Source organism: Triturus cristatus, chromosome 9 (genome assembly GCF_964204655.1).
Source record: "Triturus cristatus chromosome 9, aTriCri1.1, whole genome shotgun sequence".
Classification (NCBI taxonomy): Eukaryota; Metazoa; Chordata; class Amphibia; order Caudata; family Salamandridae; genus Triturus; species Triturus cristatus.
The window spans coordinates 1,053,841,967-1,053,854,539 of NC_140592.1; the positions used below are offsets into that span (position 1 = coordinate 1,053,841,967).

The window sequence follows — 12,573 nt, forward strand, 5'->3', positions numbered from 1 at the left end:
TGCTGCCCCTCTACCTCCTGGTCCTTGTAGTTTGCCCCTGGAACCGCCAAACAGCCTCTCCTGAGCCTCCGGTGCGAAGCGTCTCCCGCGAAGCGGGAGGCGCAAGGTTATTTATTCAAAGTCCGGTGCAGGAGGGAGGAGCGCTGATGACGCTGCTGCCCCTCTACCTCCTGGTCCTTGTAGTTTGCCCCTGGAACTGCCAAACAGCCTCTCCTGAGCCTCCGGTGCGAAGTGTCTCCCGTGAAGCGGGAGGCGCGAGGTTATTTATTCAATCTAGTAAACAGGCAAAGTAGGAATGTATTATTAACATGAAGCATTGCAACAAGTATATTAATATGCCAATATGGATTCTGGCTTGACAATGAAAGGCCAATAAGGACTGCAGTTACAATAATTCAAATGCAGAAGATATGGCTAGGTGTTCCTCTAAGAAGCTCCGCTCCTCTTTCATAAGCATGAATAATTCTAAAGTAGTTTAATCTAAATCCTGACTATAACTACAAAGGGTCATAAGAGACAGGACAGTTGGGAATTTAGAAATGTAGGAAGGTGTCATCATAGTAAAGATTTCTGTAGAAATCTTCTAAAGGGAACAAGTCTTTAGCATACAGCTCTACACTCTCAAGAATAGGGCAAGCAGAACGATCTGTAACTCTTAAAGTCCAAAGGGATCTGCTCTAAACTCTAACAGTGTACACATTAATTAAAGCATACAGACACTCCATGATCGCCTGATCTTCACACAACGTTTTCGGGGACCAGTGGTGTTGAACCTCACGTTGCACAGTGACAACATCTCCAGATTTTCTCATCCAATGAACCCTGGGCACTCAAGCTACCTTGAGTGCTACACCCTTACTGATATGTGATGAATAGGAGGCTTCTTCATCTCATTAGTTCTGAAAATCTCTGCCAAGACTTCTCTCCCAGGCCTTGTTATCACTAGCATATAATATTTCCTTTTCTAGCTAATGAAGTCTTGAAACTTGACCTGCAGGGGAGACAACATGCAATGCAAACAAAAAAAACATTTCGAATTCAGACTTAAGCAAATTAGCTTTTTTAGACACTGCAGTGTCTACTTTGAATATATGATTATATGTGCACGTATAATTTCAAAGTGAATGCTGTAAAATAAATGTAAACGGATAACTGAATTCATGATTTCATATGCAACGCACTTCCATATGAATGCACTGTCAAATAAATGCAACATAAGTGTAAATATTTATTAGAACTACATTTCCTCATAGTTAAACTAAACATCAGTGTGCACACTTTATGAATCTCTACTTTTCAACAGTGAATGCACTTCAGTAATATGCTGGATGCTCCACTTCACATTATTAAATTTAAGACGCACAGAGGATATGGTGCTAAGTGCATGTATATATGGCGTGATTCTGAAGTGTAATGGTGGAGTTTAAATTGCATTGCTCCAATATCATCCTATCACTACATAAAAAATGCCTTTTAAACATGCCAATTAGCTATAGGCAGATCACCTTGTTGGACGCCACAGGAAATATTTTTGCAAAATGCGTCTTATCTAACCTACTTGAATGGGTAGAGGAACAAAACATTATCCCCTTGAAGCAAGTAGGGTTTAGAGAAGGTAACTCAAACTTGGATAATATAACTGTGATTCATTTGATCCTAAAGAAATAGCTGGAAAAAAAGAGGATACCTGTCTAGGTGGCTAACATTGATTTCTCAGCTGCTTTTGACCGCAGACCCTTAGGAGGAAGTTGTGCACCATGGGAATCCTAGGGTGTCTTTCGAAATTTATTATTGTTCTTCATATCGCTACGTGATGTCACAATATGTTAGGAGGTAGGTGGGGTATGACCCCAAAAATCTCCACCAGAAATAGAATGAGACAGGGATGTCTGCTGGCCTCTCTTCTTTTCTTGTTATACATAACGGACCAAACTGAAGTGATGTGTAAGGCAGCCGGTGATGCTCCAAAGCTAGGATCTTACCGTTTAGTTACACTTTTAAATGCGGACAGTATCATCCTGCTAGACCTGACACCAAAAGGTCTCCAGAGACGTCTCGATACCTTATCAAGATACTCAAATACTAATTTCCTGAAGGTGAGTATAAATATAAGTACGCTTATGAGGTTTTCGACCAAAGGGGCTCCAGATAAATACAAAGTACAAATTGTTTTTTAGTAAATGATCCATAGCAGTAGTAAAATCGTATCCTTATCTGAGGAGAATTATTTTGTCAAATCTGGCTGAGAGTGAACATATCTCACATGTATCAAACAGCATGTTTGCCCATGGAAATTCACTAAAGGTACTTTATGGAGCAACTGGAGAATGGCACTTCAATTATCTTTTAATGGTATATAAAATACAGATCCGTTCGTCACCTTCATATGCTGTAGAGACAATAAAAAGTAATCAGTGGTAGTTTATGCACAAGGTGGAGGGGAAATTCTTCTCACTTTAAATACCATTGTGTCAATAGAAGCTCTTAAGTTGGAATTAGGGTTGGTGAGCACTTATATAAGAGGACTAGCAGCTTATTACAGCGGTTCCATAGCCTTTTGCAGGCTAAAGAAAAGAATTTGAGTAGGCTTATGACATTGGAATGCCTTGTGTGGTAAATGAAGATGCAGGTTAGCCAGCAGTAAGGTGTAACAGGATCAGGTTTATTTGCAAGGTAGGAGTCTTAGTATATAGTTAGTAGTAATAAGGAAGCCTCGCTGGGAGCAGTAGAGGAAGGCGGGGCCGGCATCGGCCCTGCCGCCATTATGGTGGCCGGCCGTGCCCCTGTCTCGAGCCCGTCCCATTGCCCCCGCATTGGTCGGGGGCCGTGCCCCAGAAGTGATTGGATCACTTCCGGGTCATGGAAGGCTCCTCCACGCCCCGGAAGTGAGCTGATCACTTCCGGGTCGCGGGTGACCCTTTGCCAGGAACCAGTTCCAGCTGGTAGCTGGGCAACCCCCTTTAAAGCCGGGGGGAGCGCGAAGTGCGGTCTCTTTGCACTCCGCTCCCCTCGGAAGCACACCCTTCGTGTGTGCCCCCTCCCTTCTGGAGGGTTTCTAACCTTTTTCCCCCACCCACCATCCCTGAGATAGATGTTTGTTGAGGCAAAGTATGGTTAATGTGTTTTTTTTTTTTCCACAGGGTGTCAATTATGAGGAAAGGTCGAATGTAGTGAATGTAAATGCCATTTTGTCGTGTTTTTAGGTGGTATTTAGAGTCAGGCGGTAAGGTCATCGGTTGGACAGACTAAATTTACTAATCTTTTGGGGCGCCTTATTAAGTGGGGCGCCCAGAGGGGAGGGACTTGTGGCTCTCACCAGACTCCAGGGGCAGTTACAACCGGTTGGTTGCAACGGTGCGGGGCCAAAGGGGGGTTACGCTTTCCATTGGCTGGTTGGCCACCCCGCACACGGGCGTAAGTAAGCTGCGCTGTCTGCATGGCCCCTTTATGGAGTAAGTCTTGAACGTATGGGGGTTGCCTGGAAGGAAGTACTTCCGGGTCAGCTGGGCCCCCTGCGCATGCGCACTCTGGTTAGGGGGCGCGGGACAATTTGGATTAAAGGGGGAGGGGCCAGCGTTTTGACCTTGCCGTAGGCCCAAAGAAATACGCAGAAATGTGATCATCAATATGCTTAGACTAGGATAGGAACATTATGTATTAGAGTCTTGTTCAAGCTAGGAATGAATCAAATGTACCGAATCCTGTCTTGTCATTTCTGCGTAATTGTATATTTGTTTGCAAATATGTGTGTTTTTGTAAATAAATACGATAGGGGGGTCTACGACCCCCTATTCCAAACAAATGTCTAAATTGGTTTCTGTCACAGCAGAGGGGAGGAGGGGGCGGTAGGCCGTACTGGACCATATACCTGCTGCTCAGCCCCCACACGCCAACTGACATTCACTCAACTACGCACACATCAGCATTCTAATTACATCACAGTCACTCTGGCTGAGCAGTAGGGACTAAACACAAAGGGGCCGATTACGATGTCAGGTGGAAAGCCTCCTCCTGACAGTTGGAATCTTCTCGATCATGTCAGAACGTTTCCGACCGACTCGGTCGGTTTGCAATCCACCCGACCGATTATGATGTTTGTGGTCGGTTTGTAAACCGTGCGGTCTTTCCAAATCGGTTTCCGGCACTAAAAGGCTGTCGGAAACTGACTTTGTGGGCCCCTGAAAGGCCCTCCTTCATCCTGAGGCCTACGGTTGGGGGCCGAGGGGGTACCTAACGGACCCTCTGTAAAACCCTGCACTGTGTGGCAGGCACAGTGGGGTGCCCGAGACAGGGTGCTGGGTTTTACACTCACACCCTTTTCCCATTGGAGCCTGTGTTGCAGCCGGTTGTCGGCAGAACAAGGGCTCCCATTGGAATCAATGGGACTCCAACCCAACAGTGTTCGGTCGCATTGTAATTGGTCGGATGGAACCACTGACCGCGAGTCAGTCGGTCCCGAATTCGGGACGGTGTTGGGCGGTAAGTTTCCGCACAACATTGTAATCGGCCCCAATGGCGAGAATGCATGGCAAAGATGAAGATACCACACCTTGCTCCAACAATTGAGGCTAGAACACTTTTAACTAATATTTTAATTGCACTTCAGCACTTTTCTTTGACTAGAACGGATATTCAAAACATGAGTTATGGTCATCCTAAAAAGTACTTAAAATATACCATGAAGAATTGCTCCATGGAAAATGAAGTAGAGATATGTAGAGCAAAATATTGTTTTAATGTTATTATACAATCCTGTCATGCAGCACTTCCTCAAGTATATTTAAAGTCAAATTTGCAATATATATTGCGAAGATGAATATTGCTATGTAGATTTAAATTTTTACCATTAAAAACTGTGACGAATGCATGGTAGAATGTAATATGGGAGGAGAGAATATGCACCTTATGTAAGAGTGATGTACAGACCATTGAACATGTTGTATATGCTGGCCCTTGAAAAAAGAACTGATGGATAGAATGCAGAACAATGTCATACATTCACCCCAGTACAGAGATCTGGGCCTAAATCCATAATTTTCTTGCTCCTCATGCCATTCCAGTTTGAACCCAGTCATATGCAAATCAGTCTTGACCCTGCTCCCTATTGGAACAGCCAGCCTGAACTACCAGGCCAAGTACTCCCATCATCTCCGTGTGTTTGCTTTGTTCGCCCTAAGTTGGCAGGGTACCCCCACACATGGGTGCATTGCTCACTTTGCCACTGGATTCAAGCTAGCCTGGCTGATGAGGGGTGCTACTCCGAAACCGGTCCCAGGATGCTTGTTTTCGGTCCGGGAAGACCTGGCTTGGCAGTTCAGTCTGGACTGATCCCATGAGGCACAGGGTCAAAACTGATTTGCATATGGCTGGGTCTGAACTGGGGTGGCAAAGTGAGCTAAAGAACGATGATGGATTCAACCCAGATCTGTGACTGGTGGTAAATGTCAGAAAAGTTTCAGCGCTCTACCCAATATCTCCTTGTATATGCTAGCCCTGCCTTAAAAATTTACCAACAGAGATTTTTAAAACCACTTTTTAAAAAATATGGTATTACAACAGTAATAGCTGTAATGAAGATGATAAACTGTCCAGTTAATGAACTAATGTGTTGTAAAAGTGTTTTTTCATTTTTTTGCTATGTTTTGCAGTTGTACTAATGGATGTAATTTTGATTACTTCATTGTAGATCCCATTGTTAGATCTAAATCTCAAATAAAAACTTGAACTAGAACTATTCTTCACTGTGACCATGTGAGCTCTTAGGTGCACAGAGTTGTATGCTGCATTGCTTACCTATGATTGACTCTTCATCTGGATCTGCAGCGTCCTGCCATGGGAACCTGCACGCCAGTGACCCCTCATCAGTGGCTGTGAGTTGTGCATGGAGTTCTGGTCCACCACGCGTAGCCAGTGCTGCTTTGTGATTTTGCACAAGCTTCTCCTTTGTGTGACGATTTATGTCAACCAAGCACTGACTCTGTTCCCCCACAATCCTCCTTGTGGGTGCCTCAGCACTGGCAATGCGCAGTCTGTCGTTCCATAAGTTGCTTTTCTTGGCAGTTAGAGTATTTATGCCTTCTCCACAATTAATTTCACCTTTCTCTCCCACCCATCGGTGCTGTAGGTTTTCTAGTTCCTTCGGGCCCACTCATGTCTCCCAGATTTAGCCATTTTTTAGATTTTCATATGTCTTGTTTTCACACCCAATCAGTTTTCCAACACCATTTCACTATTTTGAACTTTTTTGTTTTGGTACAGTTGTGCAATGCTATTGACATCTGTGCAGTGCTGCACGTACATCGCTCATTCTTTTTACAGTCTGCTCAGGCGATGTCATTATCTTTGTAAATTTGGTACAGCGCAAAAAAATCTATTTTACGTAATGCAGCCACATTCCTCGTAGCACTGCACGAAGATGAGTAAACTCGGATGGATGTGTGCTTCATTCCATATCACACAAGCAGTCAAAAGCGGTCAGAATAGATTTGCTCCTTTTTGCACGTGTTGAAAACTATATAGAACATGACCCACTGGTTGCCAAAGTTTTACAAAATGAACCTTAAAGTTAAGACGTTTTGTAAACAATTTATAAAGTCTTTCACTGCGTTCTTTAGAATCGAGAGAAGCCAAAAACCACGCAGAGACCTTTCATGGGGTTATTCATTCTCTTGTTCTATGGTTTGACGCAAGACAAGTGCTGGCTGTAATGGACATGGCAACAGCGCACTGATTTGTGAAATATGTAAAATAAAGATTGCTGTTGGGCAGCTGGCGGATATGAAGGCCGGTGGCACCATGTGCGACAATGTTTGTTGGCGCCCCTCCCCATGTCCACCCCGCCACGGATTCACTCACAACCACCATTTGACAACAACCCCCAAGTCTCCATAACCACTGTTTTTTAGTTTCAATTAGTTTTGTAGCGCCACTCATACCAGTTTAAGGTGTCAGAACACTTTACATCACACATACATTGCACAGAGACAATCATACGTGTGTAAATCAGTGCATAGGAAATGTGACATAAGACAGAGGTCTACAAGGTGTAGGAGTCACATCTCATCCATACTGGTAGGCAATATAGTTTAAGAGTCCTTGGTCTGGAAAAGCACAAATTCAGAATTTAAAATGTAACGCCATTGTTAGGGGTTTTTTTTATTAAGACGACTTGATTTCTACCCAAATGAACCCTTTTTGCAATATTAGGATAAGGAAAAACTGCGCAAAAAAACATGTAACAGTAATATATTCCTTGCAGTTTGCATGCAGCTCTTTGATGACAGTTAATACCTCACTGCTCTATATTAGGATTTTAACTTTTAAACTGCAAGTAACAAAAGGACCTCTGACAAAAGCCATAACCAATTGGCCTATTTATAGTGTGTGCACTTTGTGATCTGAATGGGACAAGTTCTTTGCCGCAGGCACATTAACCTTCTGCGCTATGATGAGTCAAAACTTCCACTTCCAGACAAGGCTCCGGTCTTTCTCCAGAAAGAACATTAATCACCCGAGTTATCCTGACATTTTTGTTGATGCTTGAAAATTGCTGGGTCAAGAAACGTGACGTCAGGTGCTTTGAAAACAATAAACATGGCGCCCCCACCCCAAGTCAGCACCCGGTGCGGTGGCACCGATCGCACCACCCTAGAGCCGGCCCCGGGTATGCACAGGAAGAGAAGGACCAAGTGTTAAGTGCAAACGTGAGCAGGGAACATTGGTAAAAATGTTGCAGGAAGTAACGGCTTCTTTATACGGAGGAGTAAAAACTGTCGTTTGTAGCTGCTGATGCAATGGCAACATGTTTCTGCCAGCGCCTCCCAATGCTTGGTCCAGAGCCCATAGTCCTGGCTTCTTCCAAATTGCATCATTTACAAGCCATAAAGCGTACGCGGAGCAATTGTATGTGCTCGCGTACGGCTGCAGCAGTGCAAATGTGCATTTTGTTTTATGTCTCTATGTTATAGCCTTGCACTAAAATATCTTTCTTCTGTGCTTTTTTGTAATACTGGGCACCAATAATTCTCTGTAGTAACTCTCCGCCTGGTTGTGCTATCTACCCGCTCCACTTACTATGCAATGCATGCATACATGTCAACATCCGACAAACTTAGAAGAAAGTCAGAGGAAATGAATTTCCTAATTACATTCAGTAGTTTCCGTCCTTAATCTGGAGCGTTGCCGTGTATGCACGTACGGCTATATGTAATATGCATTTCTGTCCGAAATATTATGTCTGTTAAACACAATAAATTGCACATGTATTTTATGAAGGCAAACCCGAACATGTCAAACGCACATCTCCTTCGTGCTAAAAGAAAATGTTTTGTATCAAACGTGCTAAGGCCGGAAAAAGTATTTCGGTTTAGACTTAGATGTTCATTTGTTGCACATAAGGGTTTGGGTCTCTGAGTGTACTTAGGTGTAGCCCAGTTTCGGAGCTCGGTTTGCTCAGTGATACACCAGTCGCAGCCTTGCTCTCTGTCTGATGCAATTCGGGCTCTGCTTGCGGTTTCTCAGAACTCTCTGAAACACCGCTTAGCAGTTGCATCATGCCAGCAGTGATCGACAGGCGTATCCGTCCAGGTAACCAATAAAAGCGAGGCTTTCCCTAGCACAAGAAAGCTCTTATTAGCCAACCATTGCTCTGCCTGTCTGGAAAAATGGGCGGGGGCTGCAAACCCCGCCCTGATTCTAATTCGAGAGCTTGTGATTGGATAGAAGTGGAAGTCGGAACGCTTCCCGATTGGCTAATTAATCATTAGAAGGCCGTGCAGTGGGGTACCGAGAAATAAGAAGCGGCGAGGGCCGGGGTTTGCCGCACACTATCGCAAGGGGGTGACAAGCTCAATCCGGCGGACTCTTTCCACCGTAGTTCCTTCTCACGTTACGCTAATGCCTATGAGTAGAAAGTGGTCTCCGGAAGCAGAATTGCGTGAAACACCATCTGATCACCCCCAGCCTTACCTCTCTTCAACCTCAGTGCTGGTGACGGCCAAGGGAAGCAGCCGGAGCCCTTCCTAGCATCCTGTTCCCGAGAGACCCCAGCCGCGCCCCCGGCACCACCTGTGCCCACCACTGCCATGGAGCCAGCTGATGCAACCTCCATTCAGATGCCAGACAGCGCCCTCTGGATCTTCGGGTACGGGTCCCTGGTCTGGAAGCCCGACTTCGAGTTCACCACCAGCAGGGTGGGCTTCATTCAGGGATACAGCCGGAAGTTCTGGCAAGGAGACACCTTCCACCGCGGCAGTGACGAGATGGTAAGTGGCGATTCCCGCTGACAGCTGCAGTGGGCAAGCTATACATACCTAGGCTTGTTGCAGGGCCGCACATGCGTGGCATGCTACTGATGCAATAGCAAGGTGTATACACCGGTGGGCACTGTACCTTTAAATATTGGTTTTATCAGTTACATAACAGTAATAATATGGGCTGATTTGGCTGTGGGTAGGTTCCATGCTTTCAATAGAACTCTAAATGCTGCATTGCCAGAAAGTCCATGCTCCGTGTATTGTGCTTTGCACGTGCACTTCTTTTAGTATACTATAATTATGAAATATTTTAATCATTCATGGACGAGTAATGTTTTTTGTACTATGCAACAACATGTTTTTCAAGACTGTTAATGTTAAATATCCCTATAGTGTGTGTGAATAATCAGGTAGGCAGCATTTTCACATTTCATAGCCTTGCTTTCTAGCTTTGTTGTGCTGTTAACATGTGCTTGCCTTGGTTTGGCCCGTGCCCAGTGAACTTACCTCTCGTTTCCTTCCCTCCTCAGCCTGGCCGCGTGGTGACGCTGCACGAGGACTATGATGTAAGTACACCCTCCCGTCATTCAACCAGTGCATGCCACTCTGGTGCCGTTAGCATTCCAAGCGCTAGAGTCTGCAGATGAGTGGCACTCTGATGTACACATCCGCCCTCACTGCGTGGGGGTGCTAGCGTTTTAGAAGGGGGAGGAGGGTTTATAATATAGGTGCTGGTGAGGGAGTGTGAAAGAGGTGCACGCACTACTGGAAAAAAAGGCAACAGGCACAGTCGTTGGAATGTCAGAATAATGTATCAAGATTAGAACCAAAGTTAAAGATTTGAATCACTCAAGAGAGAGGCACGTCTTATGTTCAGCATACAGAGGAAAGTGCGATTCCCCAGGCTCACTCGCTTGGGCCTAATTATATGGTCGAGATTAGAATTCAGGCTCCCGTGACAGCATGTCCGGTGCCCATGTAAACACCGCAGGCAGGCGTCAGAGATGGCACGGTAGAACGCAGTATGCTCTGGCTGCATGCCCGCCAGGCTGCAAACCTTAGACACCGTGAGCACTGCTCGGGGAGTGTGACTGGTTCCCTGACGTCAGAGCCTGGCACCGAGCCTGTGCACCGCGTAGCTGATGTCTCCAAGTTCAGCACATGCTGCATAGAAACAATGGCAGCAATGAATCTCACAGATTCTGGTTCAGTGCGCTCTACAACGAGTGTTTACCCTAACTCAAGACATTCATATTTTGGCAGTATGTACCATTAAAACTCGTGCAAATCTGCCTTTAATTAGACTCAAAACCAAAGGGAAATCCCAGGTTGCGTATCAGTTTCAAACTTTCAGTGGAAACTTATCTACAGCCATTTAAGGGAAGGAAAACATCCATCTTGTGCAATGCAGCTACGTCTGTCTCGTGAACAACAGCGAGGTTCATTCATACGTAAGCGTTACGACACCAGACCTTGCTAGATCGTAGGAATAGACCGTGTGTCAGCTGTGAGTGTTCATCCAGTTTTGGTGTTCTCGTGAAATCTGAGACTTGTAGTTATGCTTTCACGTTGTAAATGCGGGACTTCACTACCAAGGCTGCAAAGAAAACCAGGACTGGAAGAGTTACTTACACTGGCATGGAACGGCTGGGGCTTTCGGGCTAGTACCCTTGCTAAGTCACACATATCACTGAATGTGGGGTTGCCTGCCTCTACGATCTATGGCTTTTAGGAAGTACTTTCAGCTGCCAGGGTCCTTATTTTTATGCCACAGAGTAACATGTATAACATTTCCTGTTTTTCCTATGACATGAAGTATGGCTATGAATTGACCTCTCGCGGTATTTTCCATTCCAGGCCTGCACATGGGGCGTCGCCTACGAGGTACGTGGTGAGCAAATCGAGGCTTCCCTGGAATACCTCAACATCCGCGAATCCGTCCTGGGAGGCTACATCACAAAGCTGGTGAACTTCTACCCACAGGAGGGGCAGGAGGAGGATGCTGTCCTGGCACTGGTCTTCATCGCCACCCCCTTCAACCCCATCTACCTGGGCCCTGCCCCAGAGGAGGACATTGCTGCCCAAATCATCGTGTCCAGCGGGCGCTCCGGCCACAACATCGAGTATCTGCTGCGGCTTGCAGACTTTATGCGCTTCTTCTGCCCCGAGGCGGAGGACAAGCACCTTTTCCAGGTAGAAGAAGCCCTCGTCGCTATCCTGCCCTGCCTCTATAGTCCCGATGACCCTATGTCACTTCTCTGCTGAAAGGCGCAGGGGCCTACTGGTAGCACAGGCCCGGCTCAAGAAACAGTGACCACTGCACCTCATTGCCACAGGTTATGCTGCTGGTGTTCAACATAGAAACAGGAGGACCAGATTTCGAAAAGCCACTGATTCTATAGGGTGCTGTTTAGCCTCACTGTATGTAAACGTATTTTTTGCAGCTACCCTGAAAATCTGGTATAGATCCGGTCTTCTTGGAATCTATGATTGGCACCTCTGGAGTATGAGAATCTGAGCAATGAGATGATAAATAGTGCAGGAAGATAAAATCTCATTGCACCAATGAACCTAGGGTAAAACAAACTTTATCAGGCAGACTTGCAGAGGCCTGGAGGCACATTTCAATGGCCACCTGCGTGAGATGTAATACTGACTGTCACACCTGCAGCGTTGTTCTTTCACTGCTGTCATTCTGTTATGATTTTTCTCCCTTTTGCGCTGCGGTCCAGGTGAGCAGGCCTTTCCTGGGCTGCCGGGCATTACAAGTCTATTATTTACTCTACCTCCATACTTGATTCAGCCCTCCTGCATTCTGTTGATCAGGGGCCTGCTTCTTGTACATCGAAATTCTGCCACTTGCTCGGCAAACCCTGACTTTTGCCAAATGACACACTAAGTCTAATGGTTGTCACTTGAATTGTGTGAACGTATTGAGTATTATTATTTAAACCTGTATTTTATTTATTTTATGTTTTTGTGCGCAAACAGTACAGTTAAGATATCAGGACTGCTCACTTTAGTTGCTGGCCCTGCCCTTTGCTCAAAATGGTCCACCCAGGTGTTCTTTATGATCCTGTGGTTCCTCTGCAACCTACAAGGCCATTAGTTCATTATGTGATCTGCGGGGCAGTGGGCAGATTGTTGGCACTGGTGGTATGTAGGATGCTTTCAAATATGTCTTTCTCTGTTTCAAAGCGGTTCATTCTTCAGTACTGAATCCCTTGTCGGTTTTACCGCAATAACCATAAACACTGGGCCTGCGAACAAGATCAGTTGCACATTTTAAAACAAGTTAAAGTTATAGTAAACCAAGTTC

At 45.5% G+C, this 12,573-nt stretch overlaps 1 protein-coding gene across 1 annotated transcript; it reads left to right on the forward strand.

The window, feature by feature from the left end:
* The first annotated feature begins 8,793 nt into the window (after window positions 1–8,793).
* Window positions 8,794–12,567, forward strand: CHAC1 (ChaC glutathione specific gamma-glutamylcyclotransferase 1). The gene is made up of 3 exons (XM_085626920.1): window positions 8,794–9,263; window positions 9,785–9,820; window positions 11,112–12,567. The coding sequence occupies exons 1-3, from the start codon at window positions 9,084–9,086 to the stop codon at window positions 11,517–11,519; spliced, it is 624 nt and encodes a 207-aa protein (XP_085483046.1). The 5' UTR covers window positions 8,794–9,083; the 3' UTR covers window positions 11,520–12,567.
* Window positions 12,568–12,573: the final 6 nt, after the last annotated feature.

Bases quoted from the DNA above. Each gene is read 5' to 3' on its own strand.
- CHAC1 (XM_085626920.1), top strand. From the start codon at position 9,084: ATGGAGCCAGCTGATGCAACCTCCATTCAGATGCCAGACAGCGCCCTC. The intron at 9,264-9,784 runs GTAAGTGGCGAT...TTCCCTCCTCAG, and splicing joins ACCGCGGCAGTGACGAGATG to CCTGGCCGCGTGGTGACGCT. The intron at 9,821-11,111 runs GTAAGTACACCC...TTTCCATTCCAG, and splicing joins CGCTGCACGAGGACTATGAT to GCCTGCACATGGGGCGTCGC.